The sequence below is a fragment of the Mustela putorius genome, unplaced genomic scaffold, assembly GCF_011764305.1.
Source record: "Mustela putorius furo isolate JIRA1106 unplaced genomic scaffold, ASM1176430v1.1 tig00003871_pilon_pilon_pilon, whole genome shotgun sequence".
Classification (NCBI taxonomy): Eukaryota; Metazoa; Chordata; class Mammalia; order Carnivora; family Mustelidae; genus Mustela; species Mustela putorius.
This window is the reverse complement of record NW_025422023.1, coordinates 2,042,343-2,069,302: the sequence shown is the minus strand read 5'-3', so window position 1 is coordinate 2,069,302 and position 26,960 is coordinate 2,042,343. Positions and strand designations below refer to the sequence as shown.

The 26,960-nt window shown below is 33.3% G+C and overlaps 1 protein-coding gene across 2 annotated transcripts in view; it reads right to left on the bottom strand.

Annotated features, from left to right (window-relative positions):
- GRID2 (glutamate ionotropic receptor delta type subunit 2) overlaps positions 1 to 26,960 on the bottom strand; it is a 1,483,500-nt gene that overhangs the window by 291,561 nt on the left and 1,164,979 nt on the right. For both annotated transcript variants that reach the window (XM_004756063.3, XM_004756062.2), the window contains exon 11: positions 12,401 to 12,713. In XM_004756063.3, coding sequence (XP_004756120.1) covers positions 12,401 to 12,713 — 313 coding nt within the window. The remainder of the gene's footprint in view (positions 1 to 12,400; positions 12,714 to 26,960) is intronic.

Genomic DNA, 26,960 nt, shown 5'->3' with positions numbered 1-26,960 from the left:
TCATTTACTTATGTATGTATGTATGTATTTAGCCTATTGTTTTTTACCTGCCTCTCTTCACTAGAATAACAGCTCCATAAAAGCCTGAATCTTTGTTTTTCTCAGGAAGGTATCTCCAGGAGCTTGAGGAGTGTCTGTCACATTGTAGACATTCAATAATGTTGAATAAATAAGTGACTTATAATTTGGGCCCCAAACACTTAGATTTAAAGTATGTAAAACATTTTTTAACCCCACAAGAAATGTTTCTTTGAATTTATAAAAACGTGCATAAGAGTCAGTCCATTGATTGAGGAAGTGGTATCACAGAGGAATTCAGGCATGTATAATAGAGCTCTCATATATTCATTAAGATATCTAATGGAAAAATGCACTTGTTAATTGGTCATTTGTCTAATTAAGAAATAGTGCAACATGAATTTCCCATACAAATTTTATTTTCTCAGCAGAATAGCCTGGTCTGAAGAAATAAAGATATTTTGATATCTGTGAAGACAATGAATAACTTAAGACTTCCTTTGTTCAAGATTACGTTAAATAAAGAAAGTTTATTCCCAGTGTTAAGTTGGTGCCAGTGGTGTAGTTAATTAAGAGAAAATGTCAATAGAACTTAACATTGTCACAGCATAATGGTTCCTGCTGCTAGATATATGTCAAGAGAAAGATAAATAAGATGAAGTGATTTATTAAGCAGAGCCACACTCCAGGCAATGCATTTCTAGAGGATTATAGTACTCCTTGGGTGGTGATGTAAGGCAGAGGACTGAGGACTAAGTGGCCTTAACTCTGAGAGTAGTAAAGCAATAGTACAGAAATGTAGTGCTTGCTGCAGCCCTGCTGATAAAGCAAAGTTACTTTATATTTAGAAGGAAAAGGGAGACCATCAGATATTAGAAAGGACCTAAGGTAGAAGAAAAAACTGTCAAAAATTCTTCCTGACTTTGTAGGTAATTATGTAAAATCATACTATCTCAAAATTTCAAAGCCAAAAATATTATAATCACTCTACTTAAAATACAGACTTCTCAAATAATTCTATTTTAAGCCACAAGTGATTGTTGCTTTAGGAAATTGGTAACTTCTCTCAGCAGAAACTATTAAAATAATTTTTGGAAAAGCCTCCAAATATCTTTTATTCTTTTTCAATAATTTTAATAATATAATTTATTTTTAGATTATTAATATTGATCAAATAATATCAAAGACAGTTTAATTTAGAATCAACCAATCAATACTGACATGACATATTCTTTGTTTTAACCCACAAATTTAACTCACAATACTATTACGTGCTTTGATTTTATCAGATGGAAGTCACAAATTTTACTGGTTACTTAGAAATTGTTTTCATCTTAAAATTAACCCTAAATCTGATTTTATATATCCAGTGCTGCAATAATATAAACTAAAGGGTACATATACTTAACTATATTATTTATAACTTTCCTATGCATTATATTGTATTTTAAAAGTATCTATAAGCATTGCATGTATGTTAGTGATGAAACTACAGTTTAGCAACTCTTAAGTTTAAAGGAATTCCATCAATGAATTTAAAATTTTAGCATAATATTTAATATGGGTTATATTTATTTATAAGAGATAAGATTGCTTTTAGTTTTATCAATATATTAAACAACCAAATAGTTATTGATATTGCAAAAAAATGAAACTGGACCACTACCTTATACCATAGACAAAAATTAACTCAAAATGGATTAAAGACTTGAATGTAAGACCCGAATCCATAAAACTCCTGGAAGAAAACATAGGTGGTAAACTTCTTGACATTGCTCTTGGCAATGATTGTTTTTTTGTTTTTTTTTTTTTTGATTTGACACCAAAAACAAAGGCAACAAAAGTAAAAGTAAACAAGTGGGACTATGTTGAACTAAAAAGCTTCTGCACAGCAAAGGAAAACACCAATAAAATGAAAAGGCAATGTATCAAGTGGGAGAAAATAGCTGCAAATCATATATCTGCTAAGGAGCTAATATCCAAAATATATAAAAAAACTCATACAACTCAATAGCAAAAAAAAAAAAAAAAAAAAAAAAAAAAAAAAAAGTCTGAGTAAGAGTTGGGCAAAGGATCCAAACAGACATTTTTCCAAAGAAGACACATGATGTTCAATATCACTAATCATCTGGGAGATGCAAATTAAAACCGCAATGAACTATCGCCTCACACCTATTAGAACAGCTATTATCAAAAAGACAAAAATTAACAAGTGCTGGCAAGGATGTGGAGAGAGGGAACCCTTGAGCACTGTTGGGAGGAATCCAAACTGGGGCAGATGCTCTGGAAAACAGTATGGACCTTCTTCAAAAAATTAAAAACAAGACTCCCATACACTCCAGCATTTCCACTTCTGGGTATTTAACGAAAGAAAATGAAAACACTAACTTGGAAAGATATTTGTATTCTCCTGCTTCTTGCAGCATTATTTACAATAGCTAAGGGGTGCCTGGATGGCTCAGTCATTAAGCATCAGCCTTCTGCTCAGGTTGTGATCCCAGGATCCTGGGATGGAGCCCCACATCAGGCTCCTTGCTTGGTGGGAAGCCTGCTTCCCCTGTCCTACTCTCTCTGCTTGAGTTCCCTTTTTTGCTGTGTCTTTCTCTGTCAAATAAATAACATATTTAAAAACAAAAGCAAAAACAAAAGAAGAGCTAAGAAACAAAAGCAACCTGACTGTCGATTAAGTTTGACGAATGAGTAAAGAAATATATTATATATAGTCATACATGTTATATATGCATATAATTTTTTTTCATTCTTTTCCATGTTTGAATAATATTTCAGTGTATATCATGGAATATTATTCAGTCATGGAAGAAAATGAAATCTTGCCATTTTCAACAACATGGGCAGCGCTTGAGGGCATATGCTAAGTGAGATAAGTCAGACAGAGAAAGGCAAATACCATATGGTCTCACATGTGGACTCCAAAAAGCAAAACAGATGAAAAAAACTGAGCACACAGACACAGAGGACAGATTGGTGACTGCCAGAGGCAGTGCAGGGCAAATGTGCAAAAGGAAGCAAAAGGTACAAACTTCCAGTTATAAAAAAAACAAGTCACAGGGATGTAATGTACAGTGTAGTGACTATTGTCAATAATACCACATTACGGAGTTGAAAGTTGCTATGAGTAAACCTTAAAAGTTCTCATCATAAAAAATTCTGTAAGTATATGTGCTATTATTAGATTTATTGTCGTGATCATTTCACGATGTGTACAAACATCAAATCATTATGTTGTATACTTGAAACTAATGTAATACATGCCAATTATGCTTCAAAAATTATTAAATATTCTAAGATTCAATACTGGCCTTGTGAGTGTAATAAGCAAAAACTGAAGTACCATCATCATCATTTCAATTCTGGAATGGATACAAATGGTTCTAAGCTGTCATCAATGGCAGTTTGTGAGCATTGGTTAGTTTAGGAAATTTAGCCTTCTATATGATGTTCATACTCAATTTTGTGCTATTTTAGTTACAGATTTCAAAACATAATTCCAAAAACAAAACATATTTACACAGTCCCTACAGATTAATTCTTAAAATTATTTAATCTTTTTAAGGACTTAATATATAAATTAGAAGCATCCTGAATCAAAATGTAATTCCATTCAGTCTGAATTCATTTTTTGTTGCATCTTGGGCCCTGCTGTGCTACAGTTTATCACAATATATGTAATGATGATGTACTTACATGGGAAAAAATGCTTTTAGTTTTTCACATCTAGCTGAATGACGAAGTTATTCTGAATTTTTTAGTATATGGTTTTTACTATAAGCATTTTCATCAGCTAGACTAGTTTTCCTAATACATTTCCTTATGCCTAATTAAATGTTTCTCTGAAATAAAGCTTTTCTTCTGTGAGGTAATTATGAGTGTATAAAGTTTTAAACAATGTGGTTGATTCTATTTCTTGCTGTGACCTGCAAAAATGTTGAGGTAATTACAATGTTGAGTGCCTATTTTGTCATGCACACAGTTTTAAGTGTTTTATATCCGTGAGCGATCAATTTTTCAAACACCTGATGGACCAGGCAATTATTATTTAGGGAACTGAGGCACCTGGAGGTTCAGCAACTTGTCCAATGTCATATAGTTAGTAACTGTAGATACAGGATTTAAAACGAGCTCTATCTCAAAGAAACACAAAGATATGAAAATAGTTCTTAAATTAGATATTGATGATAGAATCCTACAATGTTAGAGCTGAAAGAAAATTTTAAAATAATCTAGCACTTTATTTTATAGATCAGAAAGCAAAGAAAGAATGAGTTGATTGGACAATTCATTTCTTCCATTGTCACTACGTAAAAAATAGGTTCCCAGTCTGTGTTCCTCACTTTGATAGGTCATGACTTTGTATGTATTTGACCTAATTACAATGCGCCAAATAGCAGCATGCCTGTAAACTCTAAGCTCATCATGACTCGTGGTTTCCTCAACATGATAATTATGATTCTGTGATGGAGCTGTGTGTTTACCAGTTTGTTTCTCTTGTACGTTGAAAGCTCCATGAAGACTGGCACATGCTGTCCTCCTCACCTTCGTGACTAGATAAATAATTCTTATTTAATAAATAAACAGATGTTTGCTGGAGAAAAAATAACTTGAAATCATACAGGCAGAAGAAATACTGTAAGCACATGCTAAAGTACTATAAAATATGTGGATATAAACATCAAGTGCTAGGAAACAAGTGGAGCAGACAGGACAAACTACGTAGCTGCCCCAAATGGATTGCTAATTTAGAGCTGAAGACACAGAGCTGTAAATATAAAGAGACTCTATAAATTTTAGTCATGGTCACAAATCAAAGAGCAATTTTATGTGTCCACAGCATGGAAATATGGGTCATGCATCGGTGTTTTGTTAAATCTTAATATAAAGATGAAATGTAGCTTACAAATAAGGGACGCTATTCTATATGATGAGATATGTGATGTGAATTTATATATTATATCATACATTGTAATTTCTCTGCCTTAAAATTGTGAAAAATTAAAGTCTATGCCACATTCAAGGGTATTTAACAAAAGTATCACAGGACTTTATTACTAATCAATTTTGTAAACCAGAGATTATAGTTGGCTTATAAGTATGTATCTTAGTGTTAGTCAACCGTCATTGTTAAACTTTTAAATATGTATTCATAGGTGAAGGGAGAAAAATGGATTCAGGTCAAACAAAAATTGAATTTCCAAATTTATATTCTAAACTGATGGTCTCTATTACCACCTATAGTCTTTTGATCCCAATAGTTTAACTTTGATCAATCCTAAATGAACTTTAGAATAAATTTATCTTGGGTGATGTCTGACTCTATTCCTGTTACTTAAGCTGAGGGTTTTTGTAACATGGTACCGTAAGTACTGAGTACTACCATGATATCAATGCTATTTTAAGGGACCCGTGACACCTCCTTTTCCATCACTTAAATTTAGATTTTTTTTTAAAGATTTTATTTATTTATTTGACAGAGAGAGACACAGCGAGAGAGGGAACACAAGCAGGGGGAGTGAGAGGGGAATCTGGTTTCCCGCTGAGCAGGGAGCCCATTTGGGGCTCCACCCCAGGACCCTGAGATCACGACCTGAGCCAAAGGCAGATGTTAATGACTGAGCCACTCAGGCGCCCCTAAATTTAGATTTTTTTAAAACTGTTTTTTTTTTTCTTATAGCACTTGGGGAAGTATAAAAACTCAACTCAGAGTATCTTAAAATCACTTTTCAGTGTTGATTTTTTTTTTTAATGACTCTCAGGAAACCATTCCTTTGTTTCCTTAAATACTAAAATAACACTTTTAATTATGTATGCATTCTTAAGGAGTTCAAAGTAGTTGAGAAAATGTTTTCACCAGTTCTTGTTCAGTAAGCATTTTATGAGCAGAAATCTGACTTTTTTTTGCCTCATATGCCTTGATGACTTTCAACTCTTCAAAAGCCCAGTTTAGCATGAGAAAGGATTTTCTGGCTCAAATCCCGAAGAGCTGGTATTAAAATAAATGAAATTCAGGGGCATATTCCATACTTAAGATTCATGGAATCATTGCTTAGCAGCTCATTACAGTTCATTGGAAATGTAAACCAATGGATTCCCATCTTAGCATCCCTGCATTGTTTTCTATCACACAAATTACTCATTCCCCACACCCATAAAGATAGACTTAGAATAGTATCTGAGAATGTGAAAGCTCAACTATTTTTTTTCCCTTTGGTGGTGAATTCTGGTGATAAAATGAAAGAAAATGAGCACCTTGTCATGTTTTAAATCAGCATGGGGAAATTCTCAAGTGGATGTGACAGATCTCAGGATGCTTGGCTCTCCCTTTGTTAAGGACTGCCAATCATAATTAGCAACAACAGAGATGTTTTTTGAACCTAAATAACAATTACAGAGAACTTTTTTGAGTTAATATCTGTAAGAACAGAAAGTAGAAAGAAATTTGTCTCTATAGTCTCGTTAGCCTGTCACTGGGAATTACTCTCATTTTCTCTGCTTTCATTAGGGTCAGTAAACAAGAGTTAGCCAATATCATTCTTGTTATATTCAAATTGAACGTGAACGATCAAATAACATTACAAAGGAATGGATTTAGCTACTGCATTACAAGGTTTGAATCCTTTGGGGTTTTGTGACTAGGACATTGATAAATTTCTTATATTTGATATCTGCACTATAAAAATGGATGTCTTTTTGAGTTATTCTCCTATGCAAGGTTTTAAAGAGATGCTCTCTCATCAACAATCTCTTTAGTTGCCTAGTTTGATAGAGAAGAATGTTTGATTCCTTTTTGTGTGTGTGGAAATGAGAAAGTTGTGATTCTTGTAGCAGTGCAATCCATCTGGCAGTGGAAAGAGCTCTTTATTTTCTTCCAAAAATTGTCCTGGGATCTCAAAGACTGCACGATGCCTCTCCCATTAACTCTTGAGCAGCAGCCATCAGGTTATCTTCTACTATTCCTAAAGGCCCCCTTTCTATTCATCACTGGCATCTGTGGAGCTATTTGATCTTTAAGAAAGCTTCAAAGGAATTATAGTTCTTTATTCTTTCCAATATAATTCTGTCTGCTCTTCTCATCCGAAGGGGTTTTTTTGGTCCCATTTGGCTATGGCCCATTTAGATAGTTCCAAGCCTGCAAGAACTGTATCTTTCTTATTTATGACCACACTCAAAACATCTAAGTTGGGCATGACATACAGCATGCCCAAGAAACAGTAAGTAAACCAGTAGATGTAGTTATTCCTTATTTCCCTTTTCTTCTTCCTATTCCTGCCATATAGTTGGTACTTAATAAATGCTTGCTGGTAAATAAACATATGTAATAACTTTAAATATTTTACATGATTATAAATATTTGCACATTCTACAATCAGACAAAAGCAGCTGAGGCAAACTCTGAAATTTCCTTTTGCAAGTAAACAGCAAACAAATTGTATTCAACCATATGTGTGAAAAAGTCATAGAGGCCTCCCACCCCCAGGCCCAGATGATATTAAGAATCACTGCACATAAACAAAACATAAAGGATCTTCAAAAAATCAAACCCTAGTTGTTTAAGTATGTTGATTGCAGAGAAATGCATGTAGACATGGAAATAAAGGAGGATATAAAATGACAACAAAACTTGCATAAAATTGGTATCTCATTCATGCATTTAACTATCTAATTCACAAGCTTTAATGTTTCAGCCAAACAGATGTACTAAGTTTATCTCTATAATGGGCCATACTGCTTTTGCACAGTTGGATTCCCTGAGCTATTTTTCCAGAATGCTTTGAAGTTACAGACTTTTTTTAAAAATCAGAATTAGTAAACAACTGGCATATATTTAACATTTTTCTTTTAGCTGTCCCTAAACTGTTTTTTCAGAAATACATCCGATAATACATGAAATGCTTTTTATCCCTATTCAATCTGATCTAGTGACTCAGTAAAGACTGTAATACGAATAACAGCTGTACTTCTTAAAAAGACTATATTTTTGTTGAAAATTATCACTAATTTTAACTTCATTGCCTGTCCATGGACACTGTCACTGACTGATTCTTTCTTTCATAGAGTTTAGGCTTTTTCTTAATTTATTTTTAATCAAAATGTAAAGTTGCTTTCTGTATCTTTTAGCGAATTGACCTTTTCATTGTTAGAAAGAATGGCAACATTTCAGAGATGAAGTAGTTAACCATACGCAATTCCACATTATCCATCACTAGAAATTTATATTAATGTACAATCAACCTACAGGCTGTATAATTCATTTAAAGGCTCATTTGGGATGGAAAAGCTTAACGTATTTATAACTTTTGATATCTGTTTCATGTTTACATAACTAGAAAATCACGCTAACTATATGGGTAATTTTACTTATCTTTTTCTCTTGGATGTGCCCCCAAAATTAGTTTGGCTACCTGGAGGCAGAGTTCAGAAAGCATGTCAACATCCTAAGAAATAAAGGTTCAGCAAATTGGATACCTTATTTATAAGTTCCTCATCTTAGCTACTTAATAAAATACACCAGTAGAGACATTCTGAGTAATTTCCTGTTACGTTTACTGAATTTAGATCATTGGGGAACACATTATAATCTAATAAGCACAATATTGCAGTTAATGCCATGCTTTGTTTTGTTAAGTATTTAGCATGTATTTATTCATTTAGCTGATCAGTTTGTATTTATCAAGCACTTAATATGTACAAGACACTGAGCTATAGGCAAAGGAACTATAAAGATAAGACACTGTTTTTTCAAAGGACTGAGATGGAGACAAATGAAGAAATGGCAATTACATAATAGTTTCTAAGTGTTATAATAAATATATCTTCAGAAGTTTAGAAGATGGTTCCTAACCCCAGCAAATATTTCCAAAAAGAAGTGAGTTCAAAAGAAGAAATAGAGGATGCATACTAAATTACCATATGAAAGCAAAGAGTAAGAATAGAGATTAAGCAGGTTAGTAATAAAGGCATTTCAGGAACTGAAAGGAACAGAAGCAATGGCAAAGAGTCATGACACAATCTTGTGTTCAAGGACAAAAGCCATTTGGAGTAACCGAACAATTAAATGTGAGGCATGGGTGGTAAGAGATGAGAATTGAGCCTGGGACAGGAGCCCAATGGTAGAATACTGTTCCTGTTCCAAATAACTCAGACTTCTAAACTGTGAGCATTGAGGAGCCAAGAAAATATTTAAAGAATGGGAATTATGTGTTTAGCTCTAACTGATAGAAATAACTTGAATATATATGCAAGTATGTGGAACATATGTTTGCAGGGGACAAAACTGAAAAAAGAAAGACCTGTTAACAGGATTCCTGTAGTTCAGCTGAGAAATGAAGTAGGTCTAATTTAGGTAACAGTGTAGGCTTATCTGTCTAGGTGAGACAAGCTTTTCACTTCTAGAAATATTTAGAAGGTAAAATTCATAGGGCTTGATAACAGTTGGATATAAGGGATAGGAAGAAGACGAAACCAAAACTGTTTTCAAAGATTCTAACCTGTGTATCTGAGTGGCTGGCAATGCATCAGCTGGAATAAAGAATATGAGAAGCTACAAAGCTTTAAAGTGTAAAATAAGTTCAATGTTTGGCATGTTGAAAATCATGGTGCTTTTGCTATATCCAGAGAGTGGTCTAGTGAGCAGTTGGATATATAAAACAAAAATCAAAGAATGGGTGATGTAGGTTTGGTGGTCAACTGAATATTGGTGGCTATTAAAACTATATACAGAAAATTGGGTAGATTGGGAAGAAGTAAGGTGAAAACAAAGGCTCATTACATCTAACTATACCAACATTTATTTTTAGACTGCACATATCTATCAGCATCTCCTAGCTCTTTCTCCTCATTTATTGACGACTTTGGCACCTGGCTCATTTTCTTTCTCTCCAATCCAAGCTGACTATCATTGCAGATGGTTCATCTAATCCTCTGGGCTCTCAGTTCCTTGATCAGCTCTGAAGTCCCTCACCAGCACTTAACTTCAGGAATCCATAAATACAAACTTCAAACTCCCTCACACTGATATTTCCACTTTTGTTCTTTGACCTCATCAAGAACTCTATTCTCTCCCACTACTACTCTATTATTCTCCCATCTTACTGTTCTTGAATTGTCATTATTGGTCTTTCTATTCTTTTACTGCTTCATGTACCTTATGAGCTACCATTTTAACCATTATCTTGCCAATAATCTAAAATCATTTGCTTTGTTATCCTTTTTCTTTTTCTTTTTTTTTTTTTTAAAGATTTTATTTATTTATTTGACAGAGAGAAATCACAAGTAGATGGAGAGGCAGGCAGAGAGAGAGAGAGGGAAGCAGGCTCCCTGCTGAGCAGAGAGCCCGATGCGGGCCTCGATCCCAGGACCCTGAGATCATGACCTGAGCCGAAGGCAGCGGCTTAACCCACTGAGCCACCCAGGCGCCCTGTTATCCTTTTTCTATGTGCCTAACTATTCATAGCTGAGTCTGATTTGTTTTCATTTTTTACTTATCTGGTAAGCAATTATGTGACCCTTATATGAGTTATTTTATCTAAGAACTTCATAATTTTACCTGTTTTAATTCTTATAACAAAGTCATGAGATGGGTACAACCAGGATGTTCCCTACATCATAGGATGTTCCTCTGAGGAACTCACACCATCATACAAGTTTGTGATCCCTAACCTGAACTGTAACATTTTTCTGTTTCATTGACTCTTTTTTTTCTCTTTCTGGAATGCTCTTTATGGAGAAATTAACTATCATTCTGTGAGAAGGACCACACTATCCCATAAAGAGAGACCATATAAGAAAACTGAAGCTACAGGCCCTCAGCCAGCATCAGTTACCAGACATGTAACCGAAATGGACAAGCCCTCAGATTAGTTCATTTTCAGACTCTGAGTTGTCTAGTTGAGTCCTCAGACATCATTGAGTAAAGACAAACCATCCTTCCTATGTCTTGTCTAAACTTCTGACCCACAGAATCCGTAGGTTTTGGCGGATCTGGTGATGCAGCTACAGTCACTGGAATGCTACCAAGAACAAGTTCATTGCTAAATCAGTAAGTATCTTTCAAGTCTTACTTTTACTTGATTTTTTGAAATGTTTAATGTAGTTGGCCAAACCCGCCATGTTTAAATATTGTCTTTATTTGGTATGTATACCACTACATGCTATACAAGATACTTGGGTCTTTCTCATTACTCCTTATCAGTTGCCACTGAAAGCTCCTCTAATCCATTCCTTTTCTTAGAGCTCTGTCCTAGGCCCTCTCTGGACCAGTGGTCTCAATCAGAAGTTTACAGTTGAGAACAATTACTCAAATTTAATGAAAGATCTAATAGCAAGTGTGAATAAAAAAGAAGATGCAATTGAAATTTATAAATATTAAGGCAAAAGTGTCATATCTTCATTGTGGCACATATTTCTCCTCTTTAATATATGTGATAGGTTTGTAAGAAACTATCAATCCCCTAAGTATTTTATTATTTCATTATGTGTAATGACAATAGTCTCAAAAAAGGAGTTTAGTAAGTATTATTATATTCTAAAATGGTGAGAGTAATGGAATTAACTAGACAACTTTAAAGAATAGGGAAGATTAAATACTGAATAACAAAGAAATTCTTTAGAATATAATGAAGTTATAAGTTAAATCATTGCTAAAGATTAATTAACTATTAAGATGAAAGATAAGGGGTGTTTGGGTGGCTCAGTGGGTTAAAGCCTCTACTTTTGGCTCAGGTCACGATCCCAGGGTCTGGGATCAAGTCCCACATCAGGCTCTCTACTCAGCAGGGAGCCTGCTTCCCTTCCTCTCTCTCTGCCTGCCTCTCTGCCTATTTGTGATCTCTGTCAAATAAATAAATAAATAAAGATGAAAGATAAGACAATATTTGTTATCAAAATCTTAAATTAATCAAAGTTTCTCACTGTCACTGAATATTTTTAATACATTAAATAATGTCTCTGAACAAAGAACCAGTCCCAACATGTCTTACATATGTAAATAATTAAACAGTGTCTGTTCTGGTAGTAAGCTACTTCATCCCAATAAGGCTATTTCTCAGAATGTCAGAGAAAGGAAAAAAAAAATAGTGGAGGAGGAGGGGAAATCTGATCTTGAGTTTCTTGTTAACCTTACCTCTGACATTCATTTTTGGCTTTGTTGATGAAATTGAACCTACATCAAAAGATAATGAACCATTTTTGTGGAAAACCTGCTGTGCTTGAGATCCTCTAGGAAAGGGGAGGAAATATTCTTTTCTGAGCATTGCTGTGAAGACCCTTTAGAACACTTATTGATGTCAGATACAGAATATTCTTAACTGATTCATGGCATTTGAAACATATTCCTTTTTCAGACTAAAAAGCATTTTTTTCTCCTTACCTTGCTGTACAAAGGATCCATACACAAACCACATAGAGTTGTAGAGAGTAGTAGAAGTCATTGATCCCATTTGTAATCGTGGAGGATTAAGCCAATTCAGGAGATAGACCAGAAGACCCACCAGAAGAACAGTGCCAGCGATGCAAGCCCATAGAGACAGATCAAATGGTGCAAGACAGGCAAACATATCCACTGTCTTTTCAGCCCTTCGAAGTAGTACTCCCACTGAGTAGTCCATATAGCGTGTTGTAAAGTCCACTACATTCTCACGATCCGGGGTGATGGTTAAAGCAGAAATCCCTATGTCGGCTCTCTGAGAAATTGAAAGAGAAAATATTAAATGAACAACGAGAAAAACAATTTGATTTGTGGTGCTTCAGCCTGCCTCAAGGAAAAGAAAACAGATGCCTCCGGCAACGTCTTTAGTCTTTTTATATAAACTGAAAAACACTGCAGAGATTTCTTAGAGGCAAACTCTGTGTAAATTTTGCATTTCTCACTGCAAATCTTGCCCTACCAGAGTCAGAAAAAATTACCTTGTTCATGCTATCAGTGCATGTGAAATCAGTGAAGAATATTTCAGACCCAGATAATACCTGAAGGAAATTGTCTTTTTACCTTGGGTCATTTTATCAAAGCCATCATTAGCACAGTAGCAAAGGCAAAACTTATTCTAAAGAATTCTTTCTGAGAAAATGCTCCCAAGATATATAATTATTTTCTTAACATGTAATTAAAAAACTCCCTCAACATGGCATTTTGCTCTTGGTTTAGATTTCTTTGCATCAGAAGTATACATATATTATATATATATATTCTCTCTCTCTCTATATATATATATATATTCTCTGCATCAGAATTATATATATGTTTTAAAGATTTTATTTATTTATTTCACACAGAAAGAGAGAGAGAGAAAAAACAGGGGAAACAGCAGGCAGAGGGAGAGGGAAAAGCAGGCTGTCCACTGAGCAAGAAATCAGATGAGGGGCTCGATCCAGGATCTTGGGGTCATGACCTGCGCTGAAGGCAGATGCATAACCAAATGAGCCACCAAGGCACCTCCATAATTTATATTATTAAACTCTAAATATATTACAATTTTTTAGAACTTTCATATAGTTCTAAGCTATAATGTCATTTGCTGGAAGTCTCTACAATGATTTTATTGTATAAACCTCAGAAATGTTTTAATGAAAAATTAAAGATTAAGTAGACCTAATTTTTCTTGGAGTAACAACCCTTCTTTTCAATGTGTATCTCTTTAGATTCAGTGATAGCACTCAAAACTACAATACATGCTATTTTACTTATTTGAAACATTTAGCAGAATTGCAGTGAGATCGCAGAACAAATGGATTACATTTCAATTCCTTGATATGAGAACACACAGTTAAATACCTAAAAGACATACTTGGTTTGAAATAATGATCCATGGCTATGATTAAAGCTGTGGGAAGCTCCTCCCAGACAAATACACATAATAGTAATTGTTTGTTGAACTTTGTTAGTATTTTCCTTTCCTTTGCATTGTTTTATGAAGGAGTATAGAAACTGGTTTTTTGTTTTTTTGTTTTTTGGAGATCAAAACAAATAAAAAAACAAGCAAAAACAAAAACACAAAAACATGAAAAGTAACATACCTAATGGAAAGCAAACCGGTTCAAATAAATCTAGTCTCTAAAGTAATAATGGCCTCAAAACTATTCTAAGCTAAATTTAAACTTCATGTGTGTTTGTATGAGTATATATATCTACATTTATACATATTTTTCAGCCCATATATATTTGCTGCGAGGCTACTTAACTATTTAAGTAGTTAAATAAATTTTATCAAATCCTTAAAATAAATCATGAATTATGTGTTTTCCCCTCCATTTCTTAGATGGGGAAACTACAAGAATTAAGTAACTCATTTAGTTAGGCTAATAAGCACATAATCCAGTACTAAAGCTTGGTTTTTCTTACTCCCAAACCTGTGCTGGTAACCAGTGACGCACTGCAGAACCTCCTTTGTTTTCAAAGTAACCCAGATAGTAGGTGGTTAAGATAACTAGTTTTAGGACCATCTTTACCTTAAAAGAGTCTAAAATTTTGTGGGTTTTTAAAATTACACTATTTACATTGCAACAAGGTCATATTAGTATAAACACTGTGAGTTTATAATTAACAAAGAGGTATTAAACTCAATAAAATTACATTAAAATGAACTTTCAGAGAAATAATTGTTATTGCTTTCAAACTCATGTATTTATTTTCTGTAGCTAGATATTAGAAATTAGGTCTTTTCAGGTTGAAAATCCACCTTGGATCCTTATCTCTCTATGAATGTACCTAAGTTTAGCGTGATTATTGTGGGTTGACTCATTTATCTTAATTCAGTGGTGAATAAATATCTCTCCAAGATTCAATTAGGCTTTCAGAAGTTGTGTTTACTTTTCAGGACATTATAGTACTATGGATCAGTAATTTAGTAAATGATGCACTAGTAACCCAAAGCATTTTATGACTGAATTAAAATCAGAAAATTTCCCCTAAGGAAGGACTTACTGACAAGTTGATGGAATACTTGTAAATGTTCGTCAATATTTTGCTGATCAATAATTAAATGTTTAACACTTAAATGATTGTGAATTGGAATATTCATATACTAATTCTACTAATAGATTCTTATAAGTGTCACGAACGAATTTCTATAATGGATAAAAGGATATCTAAGGGAATAATATGTGCTTTCTCTTTGGAAAAGGAAACATTATATTGCATGTGCTAAAATATATACTAAACATAATAATTACTTATCATTTTCCAATGGAGAGCTTCCTAAATTCTGGTCCACTTTTAACACTTGGCTATCCTGTTTTTAAGGAGAAATTCTCTGTCTCCTTGTGGAGGGTATATTGGAATTATTTAATGGTCTTATTACATGTAAATGTACATTACTTATTACAAGTAGGTGCAAAATACTTTTATGTACAGACACAGCATAAACATATATGCACACATTTTCCTATCTGTGAGATTTGGATACAAATCTCTTCTCCAAAATCAGTAATACAGTAGATCATTTGGCATGATAGTCCTTACTTGTATGAAAGAAGTTTTACTGGAGCAGGAAGAAAAAAGCCAAGAACCACAGACTCATAAAGATAGCCCAAAAACTTCTTGAACATTCCCAAAATACCGAAAATGATCAGAAACAAATGATCGTTCCTGCCCTCCCTCCCTCCTTACTGCCTTTCTTCCTTTCTTCTTTTCTTTTTTTCTTTCTGCCTTCCTTCCTATTCCTTCCCTCTCCCTTTCTCTCCTTCCTTCCTTCCATACTTCTTTCCTTCTTCCCCCTCTGTCCCTTCACCCTCCCCTCTCCCTCCCTTCCTTCTTTAATTTCCTTCCTAATCATTTGTTTATCTGTCTATTTATGCATACATTTCTATTTACTTGTCCAATTTCTGCTTTTCAAATCCTTACCCTCATGAAACCTTTAATCTTCTCAGTACTCCCTGCCCCAACTCTTAGAAGATGACCTTCACTGCTATTTTATTGAACATAGAAGATATCAGATTAAAATTCAGGCTTATTTCTATCTCTAAACTTATATCCCACACCCAATCTATCTATTTAACCTCTGTGTACAATGGATGAGCTGTCTTCCTTCCCAAAACTGTCCCTCCATCAGTAAACTTACCAATAAAATTCTCTCTTTCAATTATTTAATCTCCTGTCTTTTATGTATTAAACATCATCCTGTCAAGTGTAAATTTCCTGTGAAAAGATTCTGTAACTTCTTTGCATTAGAACAAAAATGAAAACAGAAAAGCCTGTCCCTTCTCCATAACTTCTGAATCTGATTGCTTTTTCTCTTCTCCTTTTCACAACTTTCTCCTAAGATTTGTCTCTATTTCCAAACCTCCTGGTAAATCCAGGAAGATTCTCTTGTACCCATATTGTTAAGTACTTTATTATTCAATGAACATAGTACTTCATAATTTTTATATTGCTGAGTCAAGTGGACACAACTTAGTGCTCATCTGTTTAGGTTTCTTGATATTTGACAGTGATGACTGTTATCTCCATCAAAAACACTCTTTTCCTTGGATTTCATGACATGATATAAGCTTCTTCTTCTTTTTTATCAAGTTCACATTAGCAATGCTCTGGAGTTGGGCCTTACAGACTTCTCTCATTTGAGATCTTCTGCCTAAGCAATTCCATTTATATCCATTACTTCCATTGTCCCCATTCATACCTGAGATTTATAAATTTATATTTCTAGATACAGATCTGAGCTCTGGAATATAGACTAATATATGTAACTACACTTCTATCATATATCTCAAAAATACCTCAGATTTAACATGGCCAAGACCATATTCATGTGTTTGACTCTAACCAGTCCTCCACCAGTGTCTCCTGCTTCAATGAATATCCTTTCAGAGAAGTCTTAAATCTTGGTGGTCTCATTATATTTTCCCATCTTATGCTTCCTATCCTGTCTGTCACTGTTGATTCTACCACCTGGGAATCCTAATATCTATTCACTTCTCTACTATTTCCAGCTCTCACCATTGCTTTTATGGGCTCATTAGGAGTCTACCACGGTTGATGAAATCTACCATCTTTCTTCTCTTAATCTTCTTAGAGCAGAAAAAGTAATCTTTGTGGAGAGCAAGTCTAACACTATCCCCTATCACAGTTTAAAGGTTTTCCACAGATTGTACTGCCCTTAGGAAAAGGATTAAACTCTTTAACATTGCCTATACATCCTTAGTTAGACTATCCTCAACCTACCTCAACATATATACACTGGACCATTTTCCTTTCCAGTGCTTCTTCCTGATGCATAGTCTTTGTACATGCTATTCCCACCAAATGGATTGGCCTTCCTGAAAGTTCTTCAAGTAAATTCTTGTTCATTTTCGTAAATCAACTCAATTAACACTTCCTCAGGGTAGTGTATGTATGACCGCTTTTGATTAGAATAATAATTGTTATTTATACTATCAGAGGCCTATATTCCTCACTTCTCTAGTAGTTGTGACAGTTGTAATTTTACAAATATGTGTGATTCTTTGAATAATGTCTGATTTTTCTAAGCGACTGCAAGCTCCATGAAGGTAAAGATTATGACTTTTTTTTTTTAATTTGACATATTCCTGGTATCCACAAGATTAGCCTGGCATAGATTCATGATCAATAAAAATTTGCTTTATATATGAATAATAAAGATGGAACACCCACTGGATGTTCATCATTCAGTTCTTATAAATTCTTCTTCTATTTCAGCATTCCTGACAGAAATTTCTACAGAATAAAAAGAAAATGGTAATATTAAAATTTACTGAGCCTTATAGCACTGATAAAAGATTTATAGCTTAATGAATAATTACTTCAATACTTAAAATAAGGTTCTTGGTTTATTAATATGTTTATATTTATGTTATTTGTCATAAGCTGAGATAATCAAGAGTCTACTACAGTAGGCCAATATTTTTAAAAATATTAATATATGTCAAATGTTTAATGAAGAAGTGATTATTTGAATTTTGAAGAACTAGAACTAAAACTGGAATATAAATAACTTTTTTCAAAACTATTCTAATTACACAGTCATAACATTTTCCTTTAAAGGAGATAAAAGACTTGCATTCCTTCAAATCATGAAAAGGAGATGGATGTATATTATAAGGGGGCATGACTAATAAGCCATGCAATAACTGAATCTTACTTAGAAGCATAAACTGAGGTTAAAAAATATGGTTCTAAATTTAATCTGAAATAAATGATCATAACTCACAAATAATCATTTAATTTAAGCTTAAATATAATGCTAAGGACATTATATTAATAATACTAATAGTCACACATTTATTTAATAGTTATATATATAGTGCTATGTTACATGTTCCACATACATTATTTTGTGTAATGTTATCATAAGTCCAGTTGCACCTTTTCAAGGTGAACAATTTACATTTGAAATATTCTAATTAATATAAAGCTTTATGTATATATGAACAGATACCCGTTTTTCTGTATATCTTCTATTAGGTGTCTTTGTGTTGTTATCTATACATCACATTGTAAATCTGAAAAGATCTACCTAATCTTTCAAATACTTGAAGAATACTATTTTATTTCACAATTGGTAATATTATTTTAAGACTAAAAATAATTTGCTTATGCAATCACTCTTCTCAAGATACGAATTTCATATTCCTCAGACAACTGGTCATCTTCTTTTCAAACAGAGTCCAATCCATCAGAGTTTCCTCAGTTGATATGAATAATATAGTTTTTGAAAATTAAATTGAAGCCTGAATCATCTTTACAAAATGCAATTACAACATTGCCTTATACTAAACTTATGGTTGACTATATTTAAGAGTAATTTTGGTGTTTGTTTGTTTAATTCAATCTACTATTTTTTCTCTAATTTCTCTGCTTTTACTTCCATTATTATCTTCCTTATATATTCTTTTGTTAAAAGTTATTGTACTTGTTCTAGCTCTTGGAGGTGGAATTAAATATTTTTATTTAAGGTCTTTCATTTTTATTGATGTGGATTTTAAGACTATGGATCACTTCTTAAATATTCTCTATAGACTTGAATATGTATGTTTTCCTAGGAAAGTTCTGTAATTCATGTTTGTATTTCTCCTTTCATCCAAGAGTCATTTAATAGAAGCCTTTATTTCAGGTGGAAAGCCTTTTCTTTTTTCATGTTTTGTTGATTTTAATCAGAGAAATTTGTTTGTAATCTATTCCCTGAATGGAACTTAATGGTGTTTTCTTTCTTTGTTCTTTTTTTATGGTATTTTTTTTCTGTGATTGATTTTTGCCAATGTTTATATGTTCTTTTTTTTTTTAAGATTTATTTATTTATTTATTTGACAGAGAGAGATCACAAGTAGGCAGAGATGCAGGCAGAGAGAGGAGAGGAGGAAGCAGGCTCCCTGCTGAGCAGAGAGCCCGATGCGGGACTCGATCCCAGGACCCTGAGATCATGACCTGAGCCGAAGGCAGCGGCTTAACCCACTGAACCACCCAGGCGCCCCTGTTTATATGTTCTTGAGAAGATATATTATCAGAATGTTGTGTTTGATATATATGCAAATCTGTTTGTTTATTGTTATTTTTATTTATATACATGCTATTTATTATTGTGTGAAGTTTTTTTGTATTTACTGTGTTTTTCTATGGTGTGTGTCTTTGTCACTTTCCTTCGTTTGGTTTTAGAAAGGTTTATACTTTCATTGTAATGGTTAGCTTCATATTTGAACATTTTATGGCTTCTTCACTCTCACTTTCTCCCCTTTAACCTTTGACTCATTGTTTTCAGTTTTAAATGGAACCTGTGAATTTCACTTATTGCCTTCATTATTATTATTATTATTTAAAGATTTTATTTATTTATTTGACAGACAGAAATCACAAGTAGGCAGAGAGGCAGGCAGTGAGAGAGAAGGAAGCAGGCTCCCTGCTGAGCAGAGAGCCCAATGTGGGGCTCAATCCCAGGACCCTGGGATCATGACCTGAGCCAAAGGCAGAGGCTTAACACACTGAGCCACCCAGGTGCCCCGCCTTCATTATTATTAATAATAATATCCTACTTCTCCCTTACTTTCCCCCTTTCCTCCCATTATTTAATTCTATCCTTCCATTTTGAGAACCTATGATGATTTCATATTATTATTTAACCCACTTTTTTCCTTTTTTCTTTTTTTAAAAGATTTTATTTATTTATTTGTCAGAGAGAGCTAACACAGCAAGGGGAGCAGCAGGCAGAAGGAGAAACAGGCTCCCCAGTGAGCAAGGAGCTTGAGGCAGGGTTGGATCCCAGGGCCCTAGGATCATGACCTGAGCCAAAGGTGGATGATTAACTGACTCAGCCACCTGTGCATCCATAACCCATCTTTCTAAGCTTGTCTTAGTATCAATTCCACAATTAAACATAAAAGTCCCTCTATTAATTCTTGGTTGAATGAAGCTTGTAGTCCAATAGTTTCATCAGGAGAGGCTCAAGTGTCCACTTTTCTCTTAGTGCTTGTATATTTAAAACTGTCCTGTTGTTGTTGTTGTTGTTTTCCCATAGCCATGAAGGGGAGCTTGGATGGACATAAAATCCTTGGTTTACCTTTTCTTTTTTTGAGTTCATGGTAGTGCTTCCCCCGTATTGGCCTGCTTTGTGTGTTACTCCCGAGAAATCTGAGAGTAGTTCAATTTCTTTGCCATTTAAAGTAATTTGGTCCTTTTGCCTTGAGAATTTTTTCTTTGTCTATCTAATAATGTTCCTAAGATATATCTCAGAGTCTACTGTCCTGGATCAGCTTTTCTAGGAACCCTAAGTATATTTAAAAGTTCTTTCTTTCTTTTTTTTCCTGGAAAATTTCCTTAGAATATTCCTTTAAATATTTTTTCATTTTGTTGTTTTTCTTCTTCAGAAACTTCAAATATATATGTATATCCTCTTTGTCTACTTTTTAAAAAAAATTTTGATCTTGTCACTCTGAACTTTCTTAGTTCTTTATTTCATTTTCAATCTCTTCTTTTATGTGTTTTCCTTTAATGTCATTTAATCTATTCTCCTTCGAGCAAATTGTAATTTATGTCTTCTGATTTTCGCCTTTAACATTGTTTTTCAATATATACTCTGAGGTTGTTGCATTTCTTTGTCATTTTGGCCATCTCAATGGTTAAATTTTGAATTTCTGATTCTGCTAATTTCTTTAAAAATGAACTTCAAATGATTGTTTGAGACATTTAATTTCATTTGGAGTTTAATGTCACAATTTTATCTTTTCTTGTAGTTGTCTATGTGAGAAGAACTTTGATAAACCGAAATATATGAGTCATACTTTCTCTTCTTTTGAGAGTAGTTTTGAATGGAATTTCTCCAATTATTTCTCCAATTATTACTCAATTTCTGGATAATTTGTAGACAAGGTTCCTTGTTCAATAGAACTGCCTTCTGTCAGTGTACTACCATGTGGTTCCTTTAATTGGAGTATGTTTTTTGGGGGGGTTGGTAAGTGTTGTTTCTGTTCAGTTTTGACAGGATTCTTAATTTTTCCTCACTTACTGCCCTTACTTTACCTTCATTAAAACATCTCCAAGGAGCATTTTTTCTATTTTCCCTTCTTTTCCAGAAGTAATGCTTCCCTGAGGGTATTACTTACCTTTTAGTCACTTACTAAGTTCTAGGTTTGTGTTCCATGCACTAACACTTGGTATTAAACTTTTTCTTTCTGAGGGTAATTTCAGTTCTTTTTCATGCATGTTTTCTGCTTTCTTCTTTCATATGAGCTCATTTACATGTTTCGTCTTTTTTCATCTCACCCAAAGACTTGCAACCTCAGCTGGGACTCCAGTGTTATCTCTGTCAGGATTATATCTATATATCTATACCTATATTATATATAGACATATATATATATGTCAAATATATATATATACATCTACTTATAGATAATTTGAAGAATGTAATTATCTCTGTGTGAGATTTTCTGTGGTCAGATGTGATTTTATTTGTATCTCTAGGTGATTTTATAATTTGGGAGGTAAGGCATGGGAAGATTCAAATGCATGTGGCTACTGTACTCTTTCCCAACTTGATATCAAATGACACTTACTTTTAGTAATTTTTTATAATAATTATATGCATTTTACCCTTTTCTTCATAATCTAAAACTTAAGAGTAATACAGTTTCCTTATGTTAAATAGTTATTCTATTTCTGAAATAAATCTTATTTTATAATATTTGATTATATTTTAATATGCTGATGGGTCAAATTTGAAAGGATATATTTTAGGATTTGGGGATATATCCATATTCATAAGTGATATTGGATTTTTAAAAAAGATTTATTTATTTATTTGAGGGTGTGAGTGTGAGAGAGTTAGCATGCACTCAGGGGTGAAGGGTAGAGGGAGAGAATCCTCAAACAGACTCCCCACTGAGTGTGGAGCTCAGTGCAGAGCTTGACCTCAGGACGCATGAGATCATGATCTGAGCTGAAACGAAGAGTTGGCACTTAACCAACTGAGCCACCCAGGTACCCTAGATACTGTTTTCTTTTTGTATGCGGTATCATTGTTAGATTTTGTTGGGGGGATATTCTAGCTTTATAAAAGTAATTGAATTACTTTTATAAGATGTTTTAATCATTTGTCCTATTCTTTCATGAAAGGAATGAAGAAAATAGTTAATAACCTTTAGTAATTTATTTAAAACAATATACATTTTGGCATATTTGAAATACAATTAGAATTATTTTTTTGAGTCATTTTAATGATGGGATGTTTTCTTTGACAATGATTCATTTCTTAAGAGATTTCAAATTAATTATTATAGAGATATATTTATTATCTATTTAAACTTATAAATATTTTTCATAGTTGTGGTGTAAACACTTTCTCTTTCTTAATATTATCTATTCATGCATCCCACTCTATTAAGCCAGACTTCCAGAAGTTCATTTTTGTTTAGGTCTTTTCAAAGAACTGAGATTTTTCCCTTTAATCAGTTCTATGAATTTATGAGTTTTAAGGTATGAATTTTTATTTTATTTTAATTTAAACTTGAATAGCTTTCATCAGATTTTATTATTTTATTTATTGAGTTGGATGCATGCTTCCTTATTTTAATATAATAATTATATAGAGTTTAAAAGCTAGCATTTATTTAAGTAAAGTTTTGAGAACAATTTACTTGTAGTTCTTTATTTTTATTTCTAAATAGATTATATTTTTAGTTTTTATTTCTTCTTTTCTCTAAAAATAGTTCAGAGACTTTGTTCTTTTTTATTTTTGTTCACTGTTTTTAATTTCCAAGTGATTTCAAATTTTATCTTTGTAGTTATTTAAAACCCTGTTATTCATTTAATTTCATTGTATTTTGAACAGGTAATTTTTCAGATATTATTTATTTTCTATAGAAATTTAAAGTTTTAGGGAGTACCTAATATACTGTCATATTTTATAATTTGCCTATAAGCCTTCACTATTTACAGGAAATAAATTTATCTAAGTAAACTTTATTAATTGTGCCATGTGTATAAAATAAATTTTATGGAATAGAAAGAACTTTTAAATAATTCGGCTACAATTCAAAATTAGCAGATTTGGGTGTCTGGGTGGCTCAGTCGATAAGCATCTGCCTTTGGCTTAGGTCACGATCTGAAGGTCCTGGGATTGAGCCCCACATTGGACTACCTACTTAGTGGGGAGTCTGTTTCTGCCTCTGCCCCTCCTTTCCACTCATGGGCTCTCTCTGGCTCTCTCAAATAAATAAAAATCTATTTTAAAAAATTAGCAGATTATATAGCAGAATCCAAACTTGTGTTTCTTGTGAAAATTAGAATATGTAGCAATACATTTTCATGGATCTGAGAGGCAGCTGCCCCTTTACAAAGCCCAGGAAATCTCTAATTTACTTTAGCTCTCAGCATGCAAGCATGGTTTATGCATATGTACTTATATCCAGTTTTACTCATTTATCTTTACCTGTTCTGTTAGGTATTTCTATTTATAATCCTCTACTTTTTCTTGCTGTTATTAACCTAACTGATCAGCATGGTAGACTACAAAAAACAACTACAAAATTCTTCTCACTTCCATATACAAGCCCCCATGCAATGTGACTATATACAGCTCTTCCCCTGAGGTGGTCAAATTTACTTCCCTATCCTTTTAATCTGGGATTAGCCAGTAATGTTTCACTGAGTGGGACAGAAGCATTGTGATACAAATAGAACCTTGGAAGGTGTGCACAATGGAGAGTGTCCTTTTTCTTGCTGTGCTTGGAACCCTGGACCACAATGTGAATGTGTACTAACTTACCTGCTGGAGACCAAGAAGCCATGCAGGGGATAACAGTAGTGCTAGTAAGTCTTAACAACACATGGACAATCAGATGTCATGCATTCTGTTGAGCTCATGGTTTACTCTTATCTGCAGTGTATACTCTTCCAATCTAGGGCAATTAATAGAATTTTTTCAGGGTACCTTGGAAAGCCAAAATTTCTTAGGACTGTGTTTTCCTGAAATCTGTCAATTTCTGGTTTATGGGAGACACACTTTCTTAATTTAGAATGATGTATTAAATTTTCCTCTGTTGTTATATTTATTTGGTCATATCATCTGAAACTTTAAAAAGGGAGGGTAGATGCTTATGCTTGCTTGAAAAAGTGAATAGAAGTCTCGAAAATTCCCAAAAGTTTTATAATAGCATAGTTTGTAAAAATGTCTCCCAGACTCGATAGACACATAAGAAGACGAATGTCTTGGCAAGTCTCAAACATGAGAAGTTAGTAAGTATTGTTGTAAACTACTTATAAAGTTAAACATTTTCCAAGTTTTAGTAGTTAAAAATGTAGGAAAATGAATTTTCTAGCTTAGATTTCCAGTGAAATATGTGAGTTTGTCAAATAAGTTAACCAAATGAGTCCATTTAGCTTAACATGGAAGATGGCCCAATGTAAAAACAAAACATAACAGAAAAATGTATACACTACAGCAATGGCTATTAAGTTTGCCATCAACAAAAAATAAGAAAGCAAAACTAAGAAGAAAAGTAAATTTGAACATGAAATTGTAAAAGCAATGTTACAAATACATTCTAGTTTTGAAAGGGTCAAAATATGTAAAACCTGCCTATTCTTTTTTTATAAGTAGAAGAAATGCCCACAATATCACTGGGAGAAACACCAACATAGAAGTTCTATAGTTACCAGACCCAGGCTGATAAAGCTTCCAGTATTAGGAATTAGATTCGTTTTCTCTTGTTGCTCTGCTCTCCTCAGTATATAGCTTTCAACTCATGATTTAAGACGGTTGTTTGAGCTCCAACCATTCTATTGACATTTTAGTCAGAGGAGGAATGAAGAGGATCGGAAATAATAAGAATCTTTCCTTTAACTTTTTCCAGAAGCTTCATATCATACTTCTATTAATTTTCATTAATTAGAACTTAGTCACATGATCAGGAGACTAGTAGCTCAGGAGACTAGTCAGGAAATGTATACTATGGCCAGTCTATGTCTGGCTATAATTCAGGAGCTGTAGTACTAAGAAAGAAGACAATAGCAATCTTTTCCACATTTCCCATAGGTAACCATTGTTTCAAAATTGAGGCAAGTCCTTTAGTCTCTTTTCTATTTTTACATATAAATGTATATATTGTTTACCAAAACTAATATAATAAATACAATATAATGTTTGAGTAATACACACACACACACACACACACACACGCACACATAGCTGCTATTAGTCTTTCTAAAGGATGCAGAGAATTTTAAGCAAAAACTATTTCTGTCATCTTTAAATTTTCAGCACATAGAAAATGGTAGGTACACAATAAATGTTTATTGATTATGAGGGATTTCTGATGAAGTTAATCATTTCCCTTTGAAAGATTTTTAGACTGCTTCCTTTTTCCTGCCCATTTTAATCAATAGATATTTGATCTTACAACTTAGAATACATTTAATTGAAAAATGTTTCTTGGAGCTTCCCACACTGATATTTCTAGAAATGAGTACGTTTTATTATTTTAATAGGTGATGTTTTGTCATTGACACCCACCATAGTGACAAAAGCAGTATTATTAGTTTAATTTGCATGTCAGTCTTGTCTCTAAGTCTCTTCCAAGAAACCAAATGCTATCTCTTCCCCAATATTCTCTCTTCACCAGCCCTCATGCCCATTCACACAATGATCTAATTTTAAAGTCCTTCTAGGAACAGTTTAATTTTCACTAGTCCCCAAACCCCAGCTTTTCTCTTTCAGTTTAAATATTTCAGCTTCATTATTTATATTTATATTTTATTTACATACTTTTTAAAAAAATTTTTTACCTGAGTTCATGACATTTTCTTTCATGGAGCTTACCATTATTCTTCCTTTCTCTGTTTTTCTGTATCTCTCATATAGAGAATTATGAATATAAAATTCATAATTCATAATTTTATGTTCATAATTTTAAATTCTTGAGACAGGAGCTTTATTACCATAGTTTTCTGTCCCCCTATTTTTCTCACCACTTAGCCCATAGTAGGTTAAAAAAAAAAGTGTTGACTTACTTATTCTACGTTATGAGTTAAGGGAAATATATGTTTTTTTATAACCCTAAATTTTGGCAGAAAAAGAATAGGTTTCAGGCAATATATTGCCTGAGAAAGTTTCTGTCATTATGAAGAAGCCATTGCCTTTATGTTTCTTTCCCATATCAAGCCATTAGGTAGGACTTCCAACTTGAGTTTTAATGTTTGCAGTCCACATAGTAGGGCACCCCTCTACATATACTAGCTGGGCAACCTTGTACAAGAGGTGTTGCTACCTAATTACACTGAGGATAAATTTGAGGCTCTGAGAAGACAAATAGCTTGCCCAAGATTATAGGTGAAAAAATTGTGGAGTTAGCCATGCCTGTAAGTGTGCTTGCTAAATTTGATAAAATTTTTTGCTTTTATTGTTTTTATGTAATGTCTTTCTCCTAACTTCTTATGCAATATTTATTCATTGATCCATTTAAACAAAATTGGAGGCACCTGGGTGGCT